At 47.0% G+C, this 25,693-nt stretch overlaps 1 protein-coding gene across 8 annotated transcripts in view; it reads right to left on the bottom strand.

Moving 5' to 3' along the window:
- The window catches only part of Kdm2b (lysine demethylase 2B), a 117,054-nt gene extending 91,691 nt beyond the window's left edge, over positions 1-25,363 (bottom strand). For 3 of the 8 annotated variants that reach the window (XM_060382398.1, XM_021631360.2, XM_060382399.1), the window contains exons 1-4: positions 25,210-25,363; positions 24,013-24,157; positions 20,989-21,067; positions 19,473-19,519 (exon numbers count right to left, since the gene is read on the bottom strand). In XM_060382398.1, coding sequence (XP_060238381.1) covers positions 19,473-19,519; positions 20,989-21,067; positions 24,013-24,157; positions 25,210-25,242 — 304 coding nt within the window. In that variant the 5' untranslated portion in view covers positions 25,243-25,363. Of the gene's footprint in view, positions 1-19,472; positions 19,520-20,988; positions 21,068-24,012; positions 24,511-24,813; positions 24,931-25,209 lie in introns of those variants that run through there. The other 5 variants (XM_060382395.1, XM_060382397.1, XM_060382396.1 and 2 more) reach the window with 2 other exon arrangements.
- Between the last annotated feature and the right edge of the window lie 330 nt (positions 25,364-25,693).

Below are 25,693 nucleotides of genomic sequence, written 5' to 3'. Positions count from 1 at the left end.
TTTATTATGTATACAGTATTCTGCCTGCATGTATGTCTTCAGGCCAGAAGACGGTATCAGATCTCATTAGAGATGGCTGTGAGCTACCAAGTGGTTGCTGGGAATTGAACTCAGGACCTCTAGGAGAGCAGCCAGTGCTCTTAACCTCTGAGCCATCTCTCCAGCCCGGTAGCACACATCTCTAATCCCAAGCACTCAGGAGGCAGAGGCAGATGGAGCTCAGGGTGTTTGAGACCAGCCTGGTCTACAGAGTGTGTTCCAGAGTAAAACCTTGTCTCGAAAAAACGAAACAAAACAACAAAGCAAGTGCTGGGATTAAAGGAGTGCATAACCATACCCAGCTCTTTTAATTTAACTTTTTTTTAAAAATCCTTTCTTTTATTTTTTGAGGCAGGATCTCACCATGTGGCTCTGGCTGGCCTTGAACTCGCAGAGATCCATTTGCCTCGGTCTCTTGGCTAAGACTTGATTTTTATTACTCTAATTAAAAAGCTTCATTATGCTAGGCAGTGGTGATGCATGCCTTCAATGCCAGCACTCGGGAGGTAGAGGAAGGCAAATTTCCGTGAGTTCAGCCTGGTCTACAACAGAGTGAGCTTCAGGACACCTGGGGCTACACAGAACAAAACTGTCTCAAAGAAAAAAAAAAAAGCTTACTATTTATTTTGCTTTCTGACTCTGCATGTGCCTTCAACACTTTCACACGGATTTTCTGTTCCTTAATAATGAAAGTGCACTTGATCCTGTCACAGACACATCTAGCACACACGGTTTTTTTTTTGACTTGGATAACTTCATAAGGAGGTCAGGTCTCATAGCACGAACTGCTCAAAGTCTGCCTTCGCACACACCACTCGCAGACTTCAGTGTTTTCCTGACATTCTGGGTATAAAAGTAAACAATCCTACTACGGGGATCTGGGACTAGCTTCGTTTGAGGCTGGTATTGCAGGAAGCCCCGCAACGATTCTAGGTCGGAGGCGGGAACATCGGGGAACGCCTATCCCCAGAGGAGCACTTACTGTTCACATTCCTAAATGCAGAGGTGGAAATGAAAGAGCATTTCACAATCATGAAAATGACCGAAACTTGAATTCCCACGTCCACACAGAAGTGTGCTCAGCTCCGACGGGCAGGCAGTGACTCTGAGCTGGGCTCCCGCCACAGAGAGCCTCCAATGTTTGCTCTCCTGCTCTTTCTGAGAAGTCTGCTGACCCTTGCACCCAGCAGAGCTCTGGATGAACCTGAACGGTGATGCAAGCTAACAGCCCGTCAGTGCTCCATGCCCAGCTCTGAGCACAGAACTGCCCCGTAACAGGCCAATGGCCAACACCGGTGAAACGGATGGTTTCTCACACAGTAGAAACTGAGTTATAAAAGCAACTCCTCAAATATGCAGAAGGACTCAGGGGTTCCTATCTTTCAGATTCAAGATCTGGCCCTCGCAGCAACTCTGAAGGAAAGCAGGACCGACTGCCTTATGAAGGAGGGAAGCATGGCCACACACGGGGCAATGAAAGACTCCTGTTTCCTGGAACATGCTCTTTCTCCCAATTATAGCTGCTGCTGTCTGCTGAGCACGTCAGCACAGGCACACCCTCTTCACAGGCACTCTCACGGTCACTGCTCTGTCAGGCAGAATTCCAGTTTATACTTAGTGGACGCACGAGAGACTGGACGCTTGGACAACCAACTTGCCCGAGCATGCCCAGTCGGCACACAGCTGGGATTGGAAGCTAACTCGAGGCAAAGCCAGGGCTCGGACTCTGAATGCCACCTCTGTAATACTGCATGTTTTTATTACATGCTCAGGTCGGAAAAGAACACCCTTGCCTTTAGTGATCCCAATTTTCCATGCCTGGTGACAACCCTCAAGATACGAGGAAGCCAACCCAAGCCAACAGCACTTTGTATTTGCACTGGGAAGGAGCACGTCCACCAGGGGGCATCGCTGGTCCTTGCTTAAGAGTGAGGCCACACTTGACACAAAGCTACTCCTTCCCTAACAACCAAAGGGCCTGGAACAAGTCAGCCACCCTCGGGTTTTCTAAGAGCTCCATCTGGCAGAGAACCCACTATTAGCACCCACAAAACCTCTTCCCCCTCCGAGAGCTCCCCACTCTGTCCACTTCTCTACCGTAACTTTGCTCAGGATAAGTTGATGGGTGTCTGCTGGGCACTCGGAGGAGGGGCACAGAGTGTCAGCGTGACAGCACCAGAGGCTGCTGCACATCAGCTGTACCAGCCAAGCTCAGACACAGCATGTTCAAATTACGCAGACATACATGCAGAAAAGACACTCACACACATTAAACAAATAAAGAAAACACAAAGAGACCCTGCCTCAAAAACCAGCAGCCAAAGCTAGGTGTGATGGTGTAGGCCTTTAATCCAAGCACTTGGGAGGAAAAGGCAGGCAGACCTCTCGAGATCCAGGACAGCCAGGGCTAGTAGTAAAACCCTATGTCAAGAGCATAAAAACAATAAATTGTATACAACACTCAAAGAATTACTAAAATCCTTCTTATTTAAAACTACACAGAGGACCAGGTACCATTGATTAATCCCAATGTTTGGAAGGCCATACTTCCAAGCAGGCAGAGGCAGGTAAATTTCCAGCCTAGTTTATAGAGGAGTTCCAGGATAGCTACAGCTACACAGTAAGACAGTGTCTCAAAACAAACAAAAATAAAAATACTAAGCCAGGTGGTGGTGCTGCATGACTTTAATCCCAGCACTAAGGAGGCAGAGACAGGCAGAGCTCTGAGTTCGAGGCCAGCCTGGTCTACAGAATGTGTTCCAGGACAGCCAGGGCTACACAGAAAAACCCTGTCTCACCAGGCAGTGGTGGCACAGGCCTTTAATCCCACCACTCAGGAAGGCAGAGGCAGGTGGATTGCTTCGAGTTTGAGGCCAGCCTGGTCTACATAATTAAGAAACCCTGTCTCAAAATTTAAAAAAAAAAAAAATTTAATAAAATTACATACTCAAAAGCATATAAAGGTGGTGTGTTATGTTTGATAAGCTTCAAATACTGCAGATAAGGATGAAGACATGTGGGCTGGAGAAATGGCTCAGAGGTGAAGAACACTCACAGTTCTTCCAAAGGTCCTGAGTTCAGTTCCCAGCAACCACATGGTGGCTCATAACCATCTATAGTGTGATCTGGTGTGCAGGCAGAATGTTGTATAAATAGTAAATAAATCTTTAAAAAAAAATGAAGACATGTTTATAAATGAGGTAGGACTAATTAGGGATGGATGAGGTTGGGCCAAGGTGAAGGGTGCATGGCCGTTTATCCTTTCTGATTATTCTTATTCCAATTTCCAAGGAACTTGGGATTCAGTCCAGTGGTGGAGTCCTTGGGCAGCAGCCTAACATCTCAGACTGAGGATGCAATCCAGCAGAGCAGAACTCTGCACATGTAGAAGCCCTGGGTTCAGCCCCAGCATTAGACAACATTCTATTTTTACCTCCTGTGCTGGCAAGACGGCTCAGTGGGTAAAGTGCTTGCAAGCCTGAGGTCAATGCCAGGGTTCGTGTTGCGGGGTGGGAGGGGAGCCAGGCGTGTCAGCCACAGAGTGGTCTTTACAACCACCTGAAACTCCGCTTCCGGGGGATCTGACAATGCCCTTCTAACCTCCTCAGGCACCACACACACGGTACAACATGCATAGATATAGGAAAAACTCACCCACATAAATATTAAAAATAGGTGCTAGAGAGATGGCTCAGTGGTCAAGAGCACCGGCTGCAGGGTTCAATTCCCAGCCACCACAGAGTGGCTCACAACTACCTATGATGGGATCTGATGCCCTCTTCCGGCATGCGGGTGTACATGCAGACAGAGCACTCATACAAATTAACTAATAAATTAATTGATAATTGATTTATTGTTAGATTATTAAAGTTAATATTATTAAAAGAGTTATTATAAATCTTCTGAAAATTATTAAAAATATATAAATAAGCCAAGTGTCGGTGGGCTCCTGTTTGTCATCTCAGTACCTAGCACTGTGAGGGCAGAGACAGACAAATTACTCCGTGACTGGCCAACAAATAAGAAACCCCATCTGAGAAAATAAAAAATTAAAAAATAAAAAAAGAGGGTGGGGCACACCTTTAATCCTAGCATTTGGGAGGCAGAGGCAGGCAGATATCTGAGTTCAAGGACAGCCTGTCGACATAGTGAGTCCAGTCCAGGACAGCCAAGGCTGCACAGAGAAACCCTGTTTGTTCCTCAGCTGTCAGGGCAGCTCAGGTTGTCCTCTGGCTTCCACACACACTTGAACACATGGCACACACATATACACATATACAAGCACACACACATATACACAATCCAATCTGTGGGGCATAGTATCTTACTTATGTAATGTTTACACTCAGGAGATTAAGGCGGGAAGTTTGACACAAGTTCACGGCAGCCTGCGTTATAGAGTGAGACCCTGTATCAATAATAATAATAAATTGAAAACAAGAACAAGGAAAGCAACAACAAATAAAGCAAAGAAAAATCCCAGCTGTACCTAATAGCTCTGCCGATTCCAGGACTGACTTAACCTCAAGGCTTGCAGGGCATTTGTGAAAATGAAGTATCTTGATATCAATAACCTAATACAACTGTCCCTTTACCAGCCCCCAAACAGGTCTTGGGCTGTGCAAAGGACCATGAGGTCAAGGGCAGCCAAGTCCATCAAAAGAAAAAGGTTCTCTTTTTTACCACTGGTTTCACAGACAGTCTGTATGTTGTTGTTTAGTGTGTCCGTGTGTGTGTGTCCGTGTGTGTGTGTTATGTTTACTTATTTATTGGGGGAGCACACACAATGACATGCATGTGTAAGTCAGAGGACGGCTTGCAATTCTCCCCTTCCCCACGTGGATCCCAGGAATGGAACTCGGATGGTAGGCGAGGCGGCAGGTGCCTTTATCTCCTCAGCCATGTTTTAACCATGAGCCACCAGGGCCCACCTGGGCTCTTTAACTCTGTGAAGGAGGTGGGTGGAAGACTGAATACCTAACCTTTTCCCACCACAGTGTCGTGAGACACCGGAGTGTAAATACAGTAGCTCTGGGAACCCGGGACAGTGCCAAGAGCCCTGGATAAGGTTGTGTCCCATCAACCCCACAAACCCCATTCCAGGGCTCAACTGACAGGAAAAGACAGTAAGAAGTTGACCTAACCCTTCTCCTTTACTAAAGAACTCTTTCTTCAAAGACTACATGAGTCACAACCATAAAATAAAAACAAACAGCCTGGGTATGAATAAGGAAGACAGACTCAGGATTCAGACCAAATTCCTGGGATTTCCCTTAGAAAACCACTGAGGGCGGTCATCTGTGTAGGCCCTCTCTCACGGCTGACATACTACATTTAGCCTTCATGACTCAGCTCATTTCCCATCAACGTGCCTAGGGGAAGATGCTGTAGAGGGCCAGAGAGGCCTGAGGGGCCACTGGGGACAGGACAGTCTGTCAGTGAGCCTGAGCTGGCTGTGCACCTGTAATCCCAGCGTTCGAGAGGATGAAGAGTTTGAGGCCAGCAGGTGCTACATAATGAGACCCTGCCTCAAAATAAATAAATAAATAAAATCTGTTTTCCCAGGTTCACACTCAGATCTATCACAATTGCAAAAGAGCTGGGTCTCTGGGGAAGCCTTGGAACTAGAAAGGACAGTGTCCAAAAGGCAACTCAGTCCCAGTTAGGACCAGGTGACAAGGACAGGCTACCACTGGAATCCAATGAAGGTACATCCCCATTATAGACCTGATCTTAGGCTCCCAAGTCAATGGGTTACAGAGGAACTTTTCCAGCTCAGAGCAATGACTGGAGTTCCTAAGTGGCCAGCAATACCACACTCTCCTTCCCCGGCCCTCTCCCCTCCCTCTGGGTCTCAGTGGCTCTCTGAGCTCAAAGACTGCGCATGAATCCATCAGACTATAGCCCCCGAAGCTCCTAATCAGTTAGCTCCAAGAGCTGTGAGCTCACAGCCAGGAGGAGGCTACCCAAAGGAAACACACACAGCCACTGGCCCCAGACTCCCTGTGAACACCACTTTTCAGAAACCCTGTGGATATGTTCCACATCACAGCCCCGAAACACCATTAATCACCAGGAGGCTTCGGAGCCGGGGTTCATGCTGCTCTCAGCACCTACTCATCCATCTCATGTGAGTAAAATGCATTAAATGTGACACTAAGAGAGGATTCATACCTACTCTGCTCCGTAGTTTCCAAAAGCGAGGCCTCGGGTATGTTCTTGAACCTCTCTGGGCCTCAGGTTCCTCCTCTGTAAAAGGGGAATCCTAGGACCACCCCTCCTGCCCTGACAGAAAGCACTTCGTAGGCCCCAGTAGTGAGGCTCCCACAAAGACTGCTCCAAACTGAAGAGTGTAGGAAATGAGAGTAGGGCTAGGGGAACAGGTCTCCACAGACACAAACACTGTGAAGTAAGACGGACGAAAAGGCCCAAATACCTCTGGACACACCTTGACACATCTGCAAATGATCTCCAGGACTGCTCCTGCACCTCAAGATCCTGTTATGGCAGGCATAACACATGAAACTGAGGCAGGCCAGATGGCCCCATGGGTAAAGGCACTTGCTGTCAAACTGTACAGTCCATGTTTGATCCTTGGAACCCACATGATGAGAGAGAGAGAGAACTGACTCTTGAAAATCGTCCTCTCACCTTTATACACATACAAACACAAAATAAAAATTTTTAAATGTTAAAGGGGGGAGGGGACGACACAAACCTAGACAGACCAACAAAACAAATTTGGTCTAAAAGGAACCAGGCCAGGAATCAAGAGAAGTTACCCAAGCTATCGACAAAGGAAGCCTTCTGAAGACAGGCTAAGAGCCAGCCACAACACTTGTGCAGAAGTTATGAAAACAAACTGTATGACAGACATCTCTGCACTTCAGAGCCTAGGGCAGGAGGACAACCACAAACTCACGGCTATCCTGGATTGTCCTGAGCTATAAGACCCTGTCTCAAAAGGCATAAAACAAAACTAGTCCAAGTTCATACAGATATAGACACAATCTTGGCTCTTCCACTCATCGGTTATTTGATCAGAGACAAATTACTTTGACGCCTCAGATTTTTTCCTCTCTCTTTTGTTATGCTAGGGTTTACACACACTGGGTACCACTGAGGTACAACAAGCCCCGAGCCTCAGCTTTGACTTCTATAAAATGGGCATGACTCAATGGTAAAGTGCTTGCCCAGTAAGCTCGAGGAAACTGGATTCAATTCCCAAAACCAGGAAAACGAAAAGATAGGAGAGGTCGTAGACTCATAATAGAGTCTCTCTGTCAATGGCAGATATGACTATGAAAAACAGTCCCCAACTTATGGTGACTAGACTTAAGACTACTCACTTGATGACAGTACAAAAGAAAAATACACTTAGGGGAAACACACACACTTTGAATTCTGAGTTTTAATCTGTTCCCATGCAATCTGATACTTTTGGAAGGTAGCAAGAACCAGCCCGTGCTCCCACCCAGCCCTGTGATCATGAGGCTGAAGGGCTGGTACCCTACAGCGTGCTGTTGCTAGGTAGTGATGTTTGGGAGCACAGATAGAGTAAATGCACTGTAGACTCTTATTTTCCTCTTACAATGCTTTCATCACTACATGGCCCATTGTACATAAAGAAGTGCTTGTGTTTACTATTTAAGGGGCTGACTCTACAGGACAGTAACCCACACTGGGAAGAAACAGTAGAAGGGCATGTGTACTTTCCCTGAAATCTGACTACGGTTAGGGATTTTACTTCATAGAAAATTTGTGACATGGGTGAAGAGAAGATGCAGGGAAAGAATCTGAAACCCCAGCTTTTCTTGGGGCTGTGATTTTGAGTGCTCTTGCCTTCAAGTCCTGGAAAGCTGGGACTCTCCACAGCTCCTTGTCTTATCTTGACTTCTGTCCTGAGCTCAGATTTAATGGAGCTAGAACAAAACGAAGTCACTTTTCCTCTGGGATAGGACAAAAGCCTCCTCTTCCAAGTGCTTAAAACCAAGCCCACATCTGAAGCAGATGGCCACAGACCATCAGAGCAACTCACTGGGCAGGAAGCCAATCCACAGTCCTCATTTGTGAACTGCAAAAGCAGGACCAGGTGAAGGCTACGAAACTTTTCCTAGATTAAAACTGGGAAAGATGGCCCAGACAGTAGCAAAGCATTTGCCTGGTACTCAAATGACCTTGCGTTCCATCCCCAGCATATCAGGTAATACAATAATTAATGAACAAATAAGAAAGTCTACATAAAAATTCTTATTACAATTATTAATTGTGTGTGTGTGTGTGTGTGTTTGTGCGGAACACATGCTCACACATCCGGACCAAGTGGGTCCTGGGAAATGAACTCAGGTCATCAGGCTTGGCAGTAAGTGTCTTTACCCACTAAACCATCTGAACAGACCCAACATCTACAGTTTTCAACAAAGCTTTGGAAGGTCTGAACCAAACATGATATACAAGTTGACAATTTCAGTGATCAAGAGACTAAAGGCAAGAGGAGTAAGAGATTGAGGCCAGCCTGAGATGGACAGTGAGATCTGTATCAAAAAAAAAAAAAAAAAAAGAAAGGAAGCCAGGAGGTGGTGGCACACGCCTTTAGTCCCAGCACTCCAGAAGTAGAAACAGGTGGGTCTCTGAGTTTGAGGCACCTGGTCTACAGAGTGAGTTCCAAGATAGTCAAGGCTATACAGAGAAAACCCTGTCTCTAAAACAAAACAAAAACAAACAAACAAACAGGAATTCAAAATTATCTTTTGCTATACAGTGAGTAGAAGGCTAGCCTTGGCTACATGGGACTCTATCTCAAATTAATTTAATACTTACTTCAGAAACAAGTAAAAAGTGGAGCAGAAGAGATTGCTCAGTGGGCGAAATGCAAGCTGCGCAAGCACAAAGACCAGTGTCCCAGCTTTACCCACGTGAAAAGCACGGAAGGATGAGTGATTGTAAGCCCAGCTTTGAGGGTCTGGGGGGAAGGGGAGTTGATGGGAGACAGCCTAGTCAATTGGTGAGCTCCAGGTTCAGTGAGAGAACTACCTCACAAAGAAAATGGGGGGCTAGTGACATGGCTCATGGTGTAAGGAGCTTGCTGCCAAAGCCTGGTGACCTGAGTTTGATCATCAGGTCTCACTCACATGGTTCAAAGAGAAAACTAAGAAAACTGTCTACTGATGGCCACACTTGCCCCATGGCCCACACTCCTACACATACAATAAATAAATAAACGTCATTTTAAAGAACAGAAAAAATAACAAATAAATAAAAAGTAGAAAGCTCCATCAACCTCTGGCCTTGATACACTCAACGGAAGCCTGTACCCACACACATCTGTACACATATGTGCACACACATGCACATACAAACGCCAAAAGCATGAGTCAGCCACCTCAGATTTCCAAGAAAGGAGAACTTATAGTTTCTCCCCTAAACTCAGCCCAACAAGAACACAGCACACATGTCCTCAGTTTCCAGGAACCACGCAGCACGGGGCAGAACACAACACAGACACTCAAGAAAGACCCGAGACAAAAGGGAACGGAGAAGTAGAAAGCTGTTCTCAAAGCCAGAACCTCACTAGCTATGATGATTTGTTTGTTTGTTGTGTTTATTTATTTTATAAAAGGGGTCCAAAGAGCATCAGCTGGCTCAAATGCCTCTTTGGGAAACCTCATCTCTCCAAGATCCAGTCCCTTTCCACACACTTAAAGTATCTTGTGGTGAGAGGGGGTGGGGGGCAGGTGTGGTATTAAATTCCTTTAATTGAAGTACTCCAGACCCAGAAACAGAGGTATCTCTTTGAGTTCAAGGCCTTCCTCATCTACAATATCCCATCAATCAATCTTCAGAATTCTCTCTTCCAGCCTCTCTACCCCTTGATTTCCCAATACCAGATGTAAAAATATCCCAGTGGTTTAAAATAAACCAGTGGTTTAAAATACAGTTAAAGGCCCAGTATAGAGACCCTATGGGCCACATAACACCCTAGGTCCCACAGTCATCTGGTAGAAAAACCCAACTTCTCTGAATGTACCCCTAGATAAAACAAGAATGGCTGGGAAGCCCCTAGGACTCAAATGAGCTATAAAAGAAAAGACTGACACATTGAGAACAACCATAGACTCCTATCATCAGATCCAGCTAATCTCAGACCAAAAACATCTCAGAAAAACATTCTGACCGGCCATGGTGGAATAATAAATAGTTCATAACTATAATCCCAACAACCAGGAAGTAGAGGCAGAAAGATCAGGAGTTCAAGGACAGCCTGAACTACGTAGGGAGAGCCTGTCTCAAAAACATGTATGCTTCAGGGCTATGAATTTAGCTTGCCTGGCACTTGGGACCCTATGTAAGCAAATAAAATATGTCTATATAGAATGTGTTCAGACTTACGACACTATGGCAAATACGTCATGACAACTACTTACACGGCAGTGGAACTGTATTAGGTTATGAAAGTATTCTAGGATCATGTATGAGAAACCACACATAAACCATGAGAAGATATGTACAGATTAGCCACCAAAACAAAACAAAACAAAACCCCATGCCATTTTATACATAATGCAGATTTAAGCACCTCCAGATTTAAGTACCCTTGGGAACTTAGGAGATAAATCCCCCCGTAGATACTAAGGGACAATTGTAAATGCAATGTGTGAGACTTACCTATGTGCTAGAATAAATGAAAAAGGTCAAAGAGCTGTAAAGAATATTTTGGGGACAAGTGGGAAATTAGTACAGTATCAATGTTAACTTCCTGAGTGTGATTGACGCGTCTGCTCAGGTCGCGGGAAGATGCTCGGGTTAAGGAAATCTCTCCTGGAGTATTTAGCACTGACAGGTCTTGATGACTACGAGTAACGCTCAAGCAGCTCAGCAAATTACCTGTGTGCCTATGTTTACGCAGAATAAACATGAATTTGAAAATTTTTGGATAAAAAAATATAAATTAATTAAAAACAGATGATAAAAAAAAATGAACGTGTAGAATGACACTTACGGGGCTCGGTGGGCGGGCCTGGCTAACTCAAATTACCTGTGTGCCTATGTTTACGCAGAATAAACATGAATTTGAAAATTTTTGGATAAAAAAATATAAATTAATTAAAAACAGATGATAAAAAAAAATGAACGTGTAGAATGACACTTACGGGGCTCGGTGGGCGGGCCTGGCTAACTCTCCCGGGATCTTGGCTAGTTCTTGAAGAGGACATTTCCAAAAGCCTTGGCCTGCCCCCTTCCAGCTCACTACCGCCCTGAATGGTGGTGTAATTATTCGCACCCATATGTTCTCAAGCTATTGTGATACGCCGTGAGGTGACACGGCTGAGAACTGTTCCTGGAGTGGAGCCAAATGTCAGAGACGGCATTAAATCTCTCTCTTCAAAGAGCGCCTGGTTTACTTATGTCATTACAATAATGAAAAGCTAATACAAGGGTCTAGCCAACTCAACACGATGAAGAAAATACACTGAAAGGCCTAAAGATAGGGATAAATTACTGTAGACATTCTCAGATGGTCACTGGGATTCACACCTAATATTCTAGCACTTAGGAGGCTGGGGCAGGAGGCTACCACAAATCAAAGGCCAGCCTGGGCTACCAGTGTGAAAGCCTGTCTCAAAAATCAACAAGAGTAATAAAATCAGTATTAACAGCAGATAACATGACTGGCTAATTTAAAATGACAACCTACCAAAAAAAATATATTAATCAGAGAGTGAGGAGGTGTCTCAGTAAGGACACTTGCCCTATAAGGACTGAGTTTGAATCCTGAACCCCCCCTCACGTCTGCATGGGACAGATTCCAGAAGCTTGCTACTGATCCATACCACAGAAAACAGGAATCATCTGCTTCAGGAGAGAATCTGTCTTAAGACAAGGAAGAGAACAACAGAGCAAGCATTTGGCATTCTGCTCTGACCTCCAAATACTCAGGCATGGGTACTCACATCTGCACATGTGTGCAACACACACAGAGAAAGAGAGAGAATAAAAAGCCAATTACCTAGGAATAAGTCTAATAAGAAATGTAGGTTGCAGTGATTAATCTCTTCTCTTTTTATTGAGAAGATTAATCTCACTGTCAGCTTGACTGGCTTGAGAAGCATTTAGGAGATGATGGAAACATTGCTTTGGGTATGCCTGCAGGGACATTTCCAGACTCCCTGGACCCTGCAGGCTCTGAGGGGTGAGTGATGTAACCCCTGAAAATCTGAATGGGCTTTTGGGAAGTGGTAGAACTGAGGAAGGTGGGGGCTGGTTGGAAGAAGCAGATAACTGGAACCCATTCTTTGGGGCTGGACCTTGTGGTGGCCCCTTCCTTATGCTCCGCTTCTAACCTACCATGAGGGGAAGAAGCCCCTCCACCACATATACCCACCCCCACCCATTCTCTGCCAAACACATGTGGTCATGGGCTGAGTCCTCTGAAACTGTGAACCAAAGTCTTTCCTCCTGAAGTTGTACCTGCAGGTATTTTGATCACAGCAACGGAAAACAAATGCCACACGTAGAATGTCATGTTCACTCAGAATATTCAATATTATAAAAAGCCAGTTTTTTCCCAATTCCCTTATTTAGAACTTATTTATGTATTTATTTATGTAATGCGTATTTACATATTTATGTATATAAATAAATATGTATTTATTTGATATTGTATCTTGTGTGCATGTACGTATATAAGCCACATGTGTGCCCAGTACCCTGGGAGATAGAAAAGAGGGCATCAGAGTTGCCCTCTGAAACCAGAGTTGGGAATGGCAGCAAGCTACCAAGTAGGTGCTGGGAACCAAACCCAGGTCCTCCGCAAGAGCAATAAGCACTCTAAACCACTTAGTCATCTCTCCAGCCAACTTTTCTTACAATAGTGTTTCTGTTTTCCTAAATCCTCTTATTTATTTATTTTCGTATTTTGAGACTGGGTCTCACTACATAGCTTTGGCTGGACGGGAACTCTCTCTACAGACTAGGGTTGTCTCAGACTCTCAGAGCTGTCTACCTCTGCCTCCCACGTGCTGGGCCGAAAGGCACGGCTACCACTCCCAGAATATAGCTGATTCTCCAGGTAGCCTCGGCTGAGCTGGAACTTTCAATCCTCCTACCTCCGCCTCCCACAGGGCTAGGGTTACACAGCATGTGTCACTATGCCCAACCTCAGCTTTTGCAAAAATATCAGCAAGATAATTCTAATTGTCATATAGAGAGCAGGGTATGTATAGCAACAACCAACAATCCTAGCATGAGGAGCCCCTGAGTTGAGCCTCACGTGCAAAATAAAATAAAATCAATATGGAAATGCAAAGAGTGGTAAGCCAGAGCATTCTTGAAAATGAACAAAAGAGCTCCAAAAGGTGACCCAGTCCTGTAATCTCAGTGCTTAGGCTGAGGCAGGAGACCAGCAAGAGCTGAAAGACAGCCTGAACTACTAAATAGTGAGTTGAAAGCTAACCTGGATACAAAGTGAGATCCCAAACAACAACAACAACAACAAACAGGCTGGCAAGATGGTTCAGAGGGAAAAGAGGCTTGCTCCCCAGCTTGAAGACCTGAGGTCACTCCCTAGTTCCCACACCCTGGAGGGAGAGCACTGATCCAGCAAGCTGTCCACTGACCTGCACACTCCCCTGGGGCATTCTCAAGCCCGCATAGAGATAAATAAGTAAGTAAATAAGCAGTAAGTGTATATGAAAAAACAAAAAGGACAAAAAAGTGGAAAGACTATTACATAGCAAGCCCTGTTACAAAGTTACCAAGACAGTATGACATTTAAGCTTCAGGACCGTCCAGCCAAAGGAAGATTCAGCTGCCTAGAAACAGACCCTCATGAGCTCAGGCACCTGATGCCAGAGCAATGGAGAGAGGCTAGAGAGGCTACCATTCATCCACAGGACTTTTTTTTTTTTTCCCAAAAAGATCTTGACCCCTATCTTTTACCAGACACAAAAATCAATTCCAGATGAAGTTGGGATTTAAATGTGAAAGTCAATGAGGAGCTTTTCAGAAAAATATGTGAACATCTTCATAACCTTGGAGAGGGTTAGAAAAAAAAAAGAAAAAAGAAAACTCTCAAACAGGATGCAAAGGGAGTTCATGAACAAAGCAAAGCTAGATAGTTTCTGTAAAGACAAAGTACAGCTGTGAGACTCGGGCATTGCCAGGAGTCCCAGCTAATTGGGAGCTGACGGAAGGATACCTAAGCCAATAGTTTGGAGTCAGCCTTAACAATGTAGCAAGACCCCAATACTCCATCTTTAACAAAACAAAACAAACTGTACTCTTTTTTTTTTTTTTTTTTTTTAATTTGAGACAGGTTCTCACTATGCAGCCCTGGGAGACCTATAGAATTCACTATGTAGATCAGGCTGACCTGGAAAACTCTGCCTACATCTCCCAAGTGTTGGGATTTTAAAGCCATATGCCACCCCACCACAACCATTTAACTACATCAAAAGACAACACAGCCTAAGCTCACCTGTACCTGCCGAACAATCTCAGTGCTTCAGGAGCTGGAAGGGGAGGGACATCATGAAGGTGAGGTTAGACTAGACTACCTGAGACCCTGTCTCAACAAAACAGAATGATACAAGCAAGGGGGATTTTAAAAATTGTGCAGGGCACAGAGACACATGTCTGCAATTAGGAGACTAAGGCAGTGGAATTCCAAGTTCAAGACCTCACATACCTGTGGGAGCAAGGCCGAAATGAGAACAGCGCTGACTGTGGGAGAGGGAGCAAGCAAAACTAGACCAATAGCAATGGCCAAAACTAAACCAACACACAGCTGCATGTCCCCAGTCTCCAAATGCTAGGACAGCACGCGTGTGCCATTACACCTGGCCTACATGTAACCTTTAACCTAGTAGCTACCAGATTGCCCATCAATCAGTATCCTGAATAAGTCAACTGTAAAATTCATTGAACGGAAGCATATACGGCAGTGAAATAAATCTATGATAACACACAATAAATATTATGAGCTGCCTGAGTACGTAATCCTTTGAGCAAAAGAAGACAAAAGCAAGAAGATACCCAGTATGATTCCACGAACATAAAAAAAAAAAAGAAAGAAAGCAGGCAAGACAGCTGGGTGGGAACATGAGAGAATTCCGGGTGCTGGTCTCCACGATATGTTTGGGTGTCTGAAATCAGTCAACACTATTAGCATATGTGCACTTCCTTATATGTCTACTTCAACTAAAATGGTTTTTTAGCATAGAAATGGAAACTCGCTCATTTTAATTTTAAAGGCAGGTCATTACAGACAATGACACAGGCTTACAGTCACAGCAGTTTGGAAAGCTAACAGAGGAAGAATGTTTGGGCCCAGGAGTTCAAGACCAGCCTGGAAAACATACTGAGATCCGTTTATATAAATGAAAGGCAGGGCTCTAGTGAGCAGCAGATGGCCGGCAGACAAAAGCTCGACTTTAAAGCAGTGAGGAGTCTACAGGCTGACTTGCAGCCTGAACAGCTGGTCACGCCTCCCCCACCACCTTTTTTTTCTTCTTCTTTTTTGTTTTTGTGTACGTGTGAGTGTGTACATGTGTGTGCCTGTGGTGTGTGTGTGTGTGTGTGTGTATCTGTGGGGCATGTGTGTGTGTCTGTGTGGTATGTGTGTGTCTGTGTGGTATGTGTGTGGTGTATGTGTGTGTGTGTCTGTGTGGTATGTGTGTGTGTGTCTGTGGGGGGTGTATCTGTGGGGCGTGTGTGTGTGTGTGTGTGTGTATGTGGAGGCTACAGGCTGACATCAGGTGTCTGCCTCATTCATTCCACACCATCCATAGTGAGAGGCAGGGTCTTTCACTGGAACCCACAGTTTACCAGTTTGGTATGGCTTCCCAGCTTATCCCGCGGGTCCTCAACACCTCCTGAGTACTGGGATTACAGACAGGTTCCACACCTGCTCAGCACTGACTCGGGCGCTGGGGATCCTGGATCCCCACGTTTTCATGGCAACTGCTCGCTCACTGAACCACCTTCCTAACCCTCCCTCCTAAAGGTGGTTGGTCAGCCGCCTCAGCACTGCCCTCCCAGCAGAACGCAAGTTAGTGTTAGGAGCATGTCTCTGTCCCTGGGAAACCCAGAACTGTCATTTCTTCACTCCCAGTCCACCTGGACTGTCAGGCCCTGGCGCTGACTGTCCCCAACTACCAGCTTCACGATTGGCATCCCAGAGGCATGACATGGACTTGGCTAAGCACCATCAGGAAGGAGGGGCCTGGGGTGTCAAGGTACCATCAGCCTGGGCCTCCTCGGCCTGTTTGTATCTTCACAACGGGAGGCACTGCCCAAAGCAAGTAAAAAAGAGGAAGCAAAGAAGCACAGAAAGAAGAAAAGAAAGGCAAGGGCCAGCGAGACGGCTCAGCAGATAATGGCACTTGCCACCAAGCCTGAGGCAAGAGGCAATCTCTTGAGATAATTTGCTCTTGGGGTAATTTTGGAGAACCTAGGTCTATATATACCTTCAGGTTACACCCTAGATATATTACAGAAGTCAAACTATTCTGTTCTGCTTAGGCCACCTCTGTCATTTGTGATAAATGCGCTTCACACCACTCTCCTGGGGCCTGTGTAAACTGAGACCCCAATGGACCACAGTAGTGCTCCAGAGAGCTACAGCCACCAACATCATTCACAGTGTCCAGCCAGCCAGCCTTGGTTCCCTGATCAATGTGCGGTTTTAGTCTGGCAAGAATGCTAGAACCATCTACCTGGACGCTCCTGCTGCCACCATGAGGATCACGAGGTGCAAGTCAAAGAGGAGGCAGACTGGATGCATAATAGAGCTTAGAAAGTTTATCAGAAAGTCCCAGAAAGCAACATTACCTAAGAAAGCTAAAGCAGCCAGGTGGTGGCGGCACACGCCTTTAATCCCAGGAGGCAGAGGCCAGCCTGCTCTACAGAGTGAGTTCCAGGACAACCAGGGCTACACAGAACCTGCCTTGAGAAATAAAACTAAACTAAACTAATCCCTAGAGCAGACACAGTAGCACATGTCTATAACCACGACACTTGGAAGGCTGAAGCAGGAGGAGCTCTGCGAATCCAAGAACCAGCCTTGGCTACACAGTAAGAGCTTGTCTTGAAGACCTGAAAGAGAAATTGTGTCAATTATTCTGGCCACACTGTCCAACAGGCCACTAGTCAGCTGCTTTCACACGCCACATGTGTAGCTTTCAGAACATTCAGTCCAGCCACTTCAATACCTACTGGCATGGCTGCTATAAAAAAACAGATGAGGGGAGAATGGTGAGTTCTAAATTAGCCTGGACTTCATAATGAAACCCTTCTTTAAAAAAAAAAACCCACAAAACCCAAAAAACAAAACTAAATAAACGAGAGACTACTTAGTACCAGAAGCAAAAACCAAAACCAAAACAGACCATAACAAGTGCAAGTGCAGGTAAACAGCAAACTGAGCCTTCATACAGAGCTGATGGACATAAAATATATACCTGAGTCAGGACAGTTACATTATACTGCTGTGGAGAGTGTCATCCTCAAGGTCACAGGTTGGAGCCTCAGTTTCTCTCACTGAGGTTGGGAGGTGGGGTCCACTGGGAGGTATTTAGAACCTAAGGCTGTACCCCTTAGGAATGGATTAATGTCTCCAGGGGCTGGTCAGTTACCTCGACATCAAATTTCTACAAGCAAGATGTCCCTTCTGCTCTGCAAGCCCCATCCTGGCCTTTTCTGTTTCCACCATGAGTTGAAGCCACGCACACTACACGGATGCCCACACTATGCTGTTGGACTTGCCAAAATCACGAGCGGAAATAAACATCTTCTTTGTAAACTATTCTGTGTTAGGTAATCTGTTACAGCAACAGAAAACGTACTAAGATACGCCATAAGACTCAAGAGAAACACATGTTCTTAAAAACTCATACAGAAACATCCACTGCTCCATCCATAACAGCTAAGAAGTGGAAACAACCAAAAGATCCACCAGCAGATAAATGGAAAACAAAATGTGGTCTTTCCATACAAAGAAAATGAAGGGAACATACAATTAGGAGCTACGAGGTTTGTGGGGACAGCAGTCTGGAATTAGATAGTGGTAATGGTTGCAAAACATCATAAATATTAAAACAAACAAACAAAAAAACAACAACCACGAACTGTAAATTTTAAATAGGGAGTTTTGTTACATTTTATTTTAGCTTAAAAAAAAAGTTGAGCAAGGAACTTGTTGGTAGAAAACTTGAATAGCATGTAGGAAGCCCTGGATTTAATCTCCAATGCCATAATTAATTAATTAAAGTGCCAATACCCCAAATAATCAAATCACATAGGTTCACTTTCACCCTAGTTTTCAGCTCCTCAAGGCCTCCTCTCATACTAAATACCCAAATCCAAATTTGACCAGGGCCTTCTACTACTCTCTCCTCCGTCATTCAAGGCTGAAATGCCAAGTCTATTCCCCTGACCTTTCCCTTTGCTCATCTTTCAGCCTAGACTATTTGTTTCCATGGCTGATTCTTATAAATTAATTAATTACTTTTCATTTGTGTGTCTCTGCATATGCTGGTGCCTGTGGTGGCCAGGCGAGGGTGTCAGATCCACTGGAGCTGGAGTTACAGGTGGTTTTGTGCACCCTGATTGGACGCTGAGAAGCAAGCAAACTCTGGAAGAGCAGTAAGTGTTCTGTATCACTGAGCCACCTCTCCAGGCCCCATAGAGGACTGTTATTGCTTTACTCTGTTTAAATGCCTCCTCTCAGCCCAAGAGGCCTTCCTTGACGACCCTGCCTAAAGCACAGCCTACCATGCTCTATCCATCACCCTGCTTTATTTCTTCAAAGCCCTTTCAATCACTGGAAAGATATGTGGTTAAGTCTTTACACTCCCAGTAGAGAGGGCAGGGGCCTTTTCAGTTACGTCCACAGCCTACCATATAGGCAAGAAATGATTTTCTAGGAAGAATGGCGTTATCGAAGAACTTTCTATGATCTGGAATACCACCTGTACCTGTCGGAAAAATGAGGGTGCTAAGCCATCAGCCATATTTAGCAGGTTAATTTGCTAAACGCAGAGTGACAAAGCCCCACCCTAGGCCTGTCTAGAACCCTGAGGAAGCAGGAAGCATGATTCCTCCCCCGTGAACACATGAAAGTCCTTTAGGGGTCATGAAGCACCCAGTGTTTACCCAGCAACCCACAAACAAACGCAAAGGGGAGATCTGAGATCGCACTGCTGACGCCCAAGACAGAGACTGGGTCCAAATCGCCTCCTAAACTGTTCTGGCAAACGTCCTCGACACAGCTCTCAGGACTTTGCAATCTAACCTGTTCTCCAGAGGCAGATGTCTGCAGCTTACAGCTGCTCCAACCTCCCCTGAGGAGGACAGTCTTTTCTGAAGCAGCTGTAAGTCTAAACGGGCAGGTAGTGAAGACCTTCCCTTCTCCTGCCTCACCCTACGGCACTTACCCACCAGGAGTTTGACATCTCGGACTGTGAAATCGGGGTCTGGCATTCTAGAAAAAGAGAAGCATGGATATTTGGTTAAAAACAAGTAAATAAATAAAAAAAAATAATAATAATAAACAAGTAAATAAACAGATAAATTTAAAACAAAAACAAACAAACAGACAAACCCCACACAGAGCTAGACTCTACCCTGAGTCAAAAGGGAAGCCATTTTAAATGGCTTGTTTTTCTTTGTTCTAAGCTTGGAAATATGAGATAGTCCAGAAGGCAAACCCAGAAAATCAGATAAGTTCCTCAAGGGAAGTCACCCAGAATGACAACAGTGTACGCTTGCTCCCTGATGTGACAGAAAGACCAAGGCTGAGCCTTAGGGGATGGGATAGCATTGGTTAACTTAGTGCAGGGAAAACTGACCAGTGGTGTCAAGGACCAAACACCTGCTTTAATTTAGGGCGTCTCTCTCCCTTTAGAAAATAGTTTCCATACAGAGCTATATGGATTGTGGGAGAGACTCCCTTTATACTCAGCTCCAACTTGGGGAACTGAAACAGGAGGGCTGTGAGTTTCAGGTCAGCCTCGGCTACACAGCAATAAACTATCTCATAAACAAAACAAAACAAAATTAATAATAAATAAATACAGTCAGAGTCAGAAAAGGGCATATTATGCCTTTATGCACAGTGGCACACACCAGTGTTTACTGAGTGACCACCTTTAGACCTAGCAGAGGGGTAGGCATTCTGGGAAAGTCAAAGGGGAACAAAACAAAAGATGCTAAAAGGCAGGTATGGTGTCACATGCCTTTAATCCCAGCACTCAGAAAGAGGCAGGTGAGTTCAAGGCCATCCTGGTCTACAGATCAAGTCCAGAGCACCCAAGACTCCATAGCGAGGAAGACGCTCAAAGTCTCATACCGCTGGTAGGAAGCATAAGAACAGGCCTCGCCATAGATGCTAGAGAGGGAGGCGGCCTAAAGGTGCTTTCTTATCCCTGTCCATGGAGTGGAATCTGTCCTTCCAGCCTCCCATCTCTTCCCAACCGCAGTTCCGGAAGCTCTCGGCCAGAGTATAAGATAGACAGAGGCAGGCAGGAAAAGGAGAGGAAATATACACTCTTCATAGAGAAAAACCCACCTCCCCCATATTGGATGTATGCTGAGAAAACATGCATCCTGATGCCCCAGTCTAGGTGTGGAGGATGGCCAGTCTCTCCAAAACCCACACTCTGACTTAAGGAAGGAGCACCGCTCAACAGAAAGCTGCTGCGTGGGACCAAGGTAGACCAGAAGGCGGTGGGAAATCTATCATTGTTGGAATGACTTAGGACTTCTCTCCCAAGTTCCTGAAAAAGGTCATTTTTTTGAACAGTTTTTCTCCTCAGGTAGGGTTTGAACAAGAAGATGTTCCCAGGGTTTTAAGCAAAATCTTTCTGCAAGTGCTGAGTGGAGAAAAGAAGGCAGGAGAACCCACCCCGAAAGCTATGTAAAGTGAAGAAGGGGTTAATTCCAGCAACTTACTTGATTCCTAGTCCATCCTTGTCTCGAAAAACCAGGGGAACCCTGAGCGCTTCTCTCTGCACGTACTCATAGTTAAAATCTGTTTGGGTATTTGAATTAAAGACAATTATTTGGTTAAATTATTAAGAAGCAAATGAACCACAACCCCTTGGTGGGGGAACAACAACAACAACAAAAAAAAAACAATAAAGGAGCCATATACACTATATGTAGGCACCAGCTTGATGGTAAAACTCTCTGGAAAAATAACAAGAAAACAGATAAGGCAAAGCCAAGCCATATCCTCCATCAGCTTCTCTGCCTACTCATTCTCTGCATGCCCCACGGGTCCCAACTTGTCAATGAACAGCCCAGGGCCAGCCTGGGTTGGGAAGGAGACTTGTAAAGAGCCAACTCCGCACTGAAGACTCACCAGCTACTATTGAGAAACAGGAGCAACAAACACATCCTAGGCTGAGCTGAGATAGAAAAAGGACAGCAAAATTGAGGCATGTTACCTAGGAGGATCTAAAGCCTCCCAGGGACGAGGAGGAGGGTTCTCACTGTAGCTGAGCATCAGTGAAAATCTTATTGTAATATCCTGCATGGGGAAAAGGGGGTGGGGGGAGCCGGTTTCCCTGGAAACTATGTATTTGGTGCCAAAATAACTAGGGAACTGGGCACGGCTTTGTTGTCTTCCTATAGCAGAGTTCTGCTGGAACCCATCATAATCCTTGCTTCAACTGGATAACCAGGAGGGAAGAGCTAGTAAACTGTGAAGACGCACCGCAGGGAGACACTGCACCAGACCGTTTTCTATCTGCAGTCTGTCTGGCAGAGACCCCCCAGCCCCAAGTTCCCTAATCCAAAGCCCCTCGGACTTTGCCTAATTCCTTTTTTTCCTCAATTCCCAAGCCAGTGGCTCTGACCCAACCATATCCCTGGAGTCAAGGGATGCTGAGATACATGCTCTTCTCTCCTCAAACAGGTGACTATCATAAGGCACCAGGGGCATGGATCCTCTCCAAGCTATTCAAAAAGGACAGAGAAGAGTCCTGGAGCCACTGAGGCCTCAGTCCTAGGAAAACAGTTCACCAGAGCAGCCTTTGGGGGAGGAGGAGGCCAAAGCAACCAGCTCGGTAGAGAGAAAGAACAAAACCCAGGGCCGGGGAAAGCCCTGACCCCAGGGGCTCCAATCCCCAGGAGCTCCCAGTGAATGGGGATTCCTCAGGATTTAGAGGAAGAGAAGTTGGAGGCGATTCTATTTTGAATCCATGCTAAGGGTTCCTTTGGCGTTTCAGCTCCTCCCTCTGGTTTTGGGGCCAGATCTGAATTAACAAGCAAAATCCTAAGGCCTTCTCCTTTGAAATGAGCCAGGACAGCATTTTAGGGATGCCCTTTAGAGCTCCCTAGATGGTAACCTTCCCTGCCCACACACCCTCTAACCTCCTCCACCCCCAGTTTCAGCTTCCACAAATGGCCCTGAGAAAAAGCTCACAAATCCTGGCCTAAGGATTCCTGACAAATGACTAGGAGAGTTTGCATATTGTTTTCTCATAGGCTTTGCCAAGCTCAGTAGAGTGGGGAAGAAAAGGAGAAGAATTAAAATCCCATTTGTACAAAGAAAACATAAATGCGCTTGGAGCTGGCACCCTGCTTTTGGGTAAAATTTATTGGGAAAAAAAAATTTCCCTCCCCCCACTTCTCCCTAACTCTACCAGAGCCCCAGGAGGCCGTGAGCACAAAAGAGAAACTTCAAAAAATGCAAAGCCGGGACAGTCTCCCCCAGGGCTAACTCTAGGCCTCAGCCACTCAACCAGAACCTGGAGGAGGGAGACACTTCCCCTGCTGTCAGCAAACTGAGAGGGACAGGGTTTCCAAGGGGGATGGGGATGGGGAAGGAAACTTAAAAAAAAAAAAAAAAAAAAAAAAAAAAAAGCCCATACACCCTAGGAAGGGTTGGGTAAGCAAGGGCTTCTCCAAAACTCCAATCCCACAAGCCAAGTTGGGTTCTGGGACCGGAGTCCACAGAAAACCCCCAGAATGCTGGGCGCCTAACGCCTCACCTCAAGCAGGAGCATTACTCAACGCGTTTAAGAACCCGCGCCCACCCCCGCCGCCACACTGTCAGCAGGAAAGCCAGGGAGAAACCCAAAGCAAGGAGGTCCCTCCAACTCCGATCTGCTGTAGACGGGGAAGCCCAGAAGATAAGAGCTCTCGTGTCAGGCGTGAAAAAAAAATAAATAAATAAATAAAAAGACCCTGTCTCCAGAGAAGTGCCTAAGTCTTCCATTCAAACTGCCAAGGGAACCGGTATTTTAGCTTTAGGCCTGAGCGGGTAATCCATCATAAATCTAACCTAGACCCCACAAGCCATACCGTCTAGGTTTGTAGCGCTGGAGGCCCCGGGCTTGCGGAGGATAGGGTAGTGCCAACCCCGACAGCCCGCTTAGTCCTTTCTCCCGTGCCGCTGCAGGGCAGGGCCCACGAAGGGAGAAAGGCGCTACAGACCCAAGGCTCGAAGGGGCGTAACCCTAAGAGCGAAGGTGCTGCCACCTCCAGTTCCAAAGCCCATTTCCAGTCCCCAACCCGCCGGCCCAGGGTGACAAAGGCTTGTTGGGAAGGCTTGGAGCTTAAGGATCACCCAGATGCGCCAGGGCCACTGGGAAGGGCTCCTGCCAGGCACTACACCTCTGGCAGCGCAGAGAGCGCCGGAGGAGTAAGGATGCCCTGCGCCCCTGTCTTCCCTTAGGGCCAGTGTCTGGCCCCGGGGCGCTCTCAGTCGGATATCCCCTTGGCAGTGACCACCCCGGTGCTAGTGATGGGTGCAGTCAGGGCCTAGGCCCACGCCAGGCCCAGCCCTCTTCCTGCCTGCCCTCCTCCCTTACCACCCCCCCCCACCCCAGGGCTCAGGCTCGTTTCGTCACCGGATCCCCTGGAATGGGGGACGCGGGCGCGAAATACGAAGCCAGCCACAGGCAGCTCCCTCCCCACGTGCGCGCTGGCCGTCTGCACAGGGTGCAGCCAGGAGAGGGGACGCCTCACCTTTGCCCTCCATGGCATGCACGAAGTCGCCCTGGTACAGCTGGCTGCGCAGCTTCTCCTCCAGGCTGAAGCCGCGGACGCTGACAATTTCCTCCACGTCCGACAAGTCCTCGTTCTCGTCGTATCTCTGGCGGTCAATCGCGCGCTGTGGGGACCCAACCAGAGAACCCGGGGCATTACTGAGCGGACTTGGGGGTCTCCTCTCACTCTTGGCCCACCGTGAACAGGTGCAGGGGTCGCGCGCCCACTGCACCCCAGCATTGCAATCCGAACAACTTTGCGCAAATGCCAAAGATGCTGAAAGGCAGAAAGGGGGGCTCGCACCCCCAAGGCCCGACTGCTTTTCCACGGAGCACTCCCCTCCTGCATCTTTGGAAGCCATGGAAGTGCTATTTGGGGGCTTTCCTCTGCCCCCACCCCAGGGATGTACTGAGCTTTGACTGCTCGACTGGGAGCCCGGTTATGTAACCCCCAAAGGGGGCTCCGGGTATGAGCTGGCGGGGCAGATGTAGGCCCCGGGAGAAGCCGCTGCGGCGCCCGGCTCGGCGGTAACAGCAGCCCCGGCGGCCACGGCGGCCAACCCGGGAAGCCGGAACCCAGGGCCGGCGGCATTACTGAGGCTGGAGCCGCTCCGGAGCTACAGAAAAGCTGGAAAGCTGAAACGTAAGGATTGAGACCTAGCCGCCCCCGCCAACCGACCGACCGCTACTGCAAGAGGAGGAAGGGAGGGGAGGAGGTTCAGAGCGTGGGGAGAGGCAGCCGGCCCGCCACAAAGCTTCCATCCGAGACCCCAAAACGCACCAGCAGCTGCCTCATCGCCCCACGAGCGCGCGCGCACACTCACTTCCTAAGGAGACTCCCCCACCGCTCCCCGCATCCCTCTTCCTCCTCCCTCCGCCGCTCAGAACCAAGCCCCGCAGCCCCCCGGATCCCAGGCGAACCCCGAGCCCGCTCAGCCCCTTCCACGCCTTTCGGCGCTACCTCCTCCCCACTTAAGTGTCTGAGACCCTGAGCCTCACAAGAGACTGGAGGAGTAAGCTGCTTGCTTCCTTTTGCATGCAATTTATTATTTTTTCCGGTTCTCTTGCAAAATACAGAAAAGGAAAGAAAAGGCAGCAAGAAACAACCAAAAAAAATAAATCAATCGTATACCAGATACAGATTTGGGGGAGGAAAAAAAAAAAAAAAGCTACACACCAATCTTCTTCCAGAGTCTTTCTCTGCCTCCATTTTTTTAGGAGAGTTCACCAATTAATTGTCAACACTCCTGCCCCCTGCATTTTGGCGGAGGGGGGGAAGGAGGGAAGACCAAAGAAAAGAAACCAAAAAAATAAATAAACAGAGCAAGCCAGAGCCGATATCTAGAAAGTTTTGCACCAACACTTAAGCAGATCCGTTTGCAAAGTCCTAGGAAACCATTTTCAGCAGTTGTGTGGGGGGGAGGCGTCGACGTCATAATCCCCGGAACGTAAACATTGTTGCCGATCGCGCTCGGAGCTCGCGGCTGGACTAGTTGGGGAGAAGGGGGGCTCGGGTTGGGGGTGTCGGGGACCGCAGCCGCAGTAGGTGTAGGGCCAGAAGGGAGCCTGGGACGCACCGGGCGCCGTTAGCGCCTTGGCATCGCTGTTTTGTTGTTGGGTCACGAGTGCGCCTCTGCACGCAGGCGCCGCCGCCGCCCGGG

Source organism: Meriones unguiculatus, chromosome 4, assembly GCF_030254825.1.
Source record: "Meriones unguiculatus strain TT.TT164.6M chromosome 4, Bangor_MerUng_6.1, whole genome shotgun sequence".
Lineage (NCBI taxonomy): Eukaryota > Metazoa > Chordata > Mammalia > Rodentia > Muridae > Meriones > Meriones unguiculatus.
Note: the sequence above shows the minus strand (reverse complement) of the source record. Positions and strands in the feature narration are given on the sequence as shown.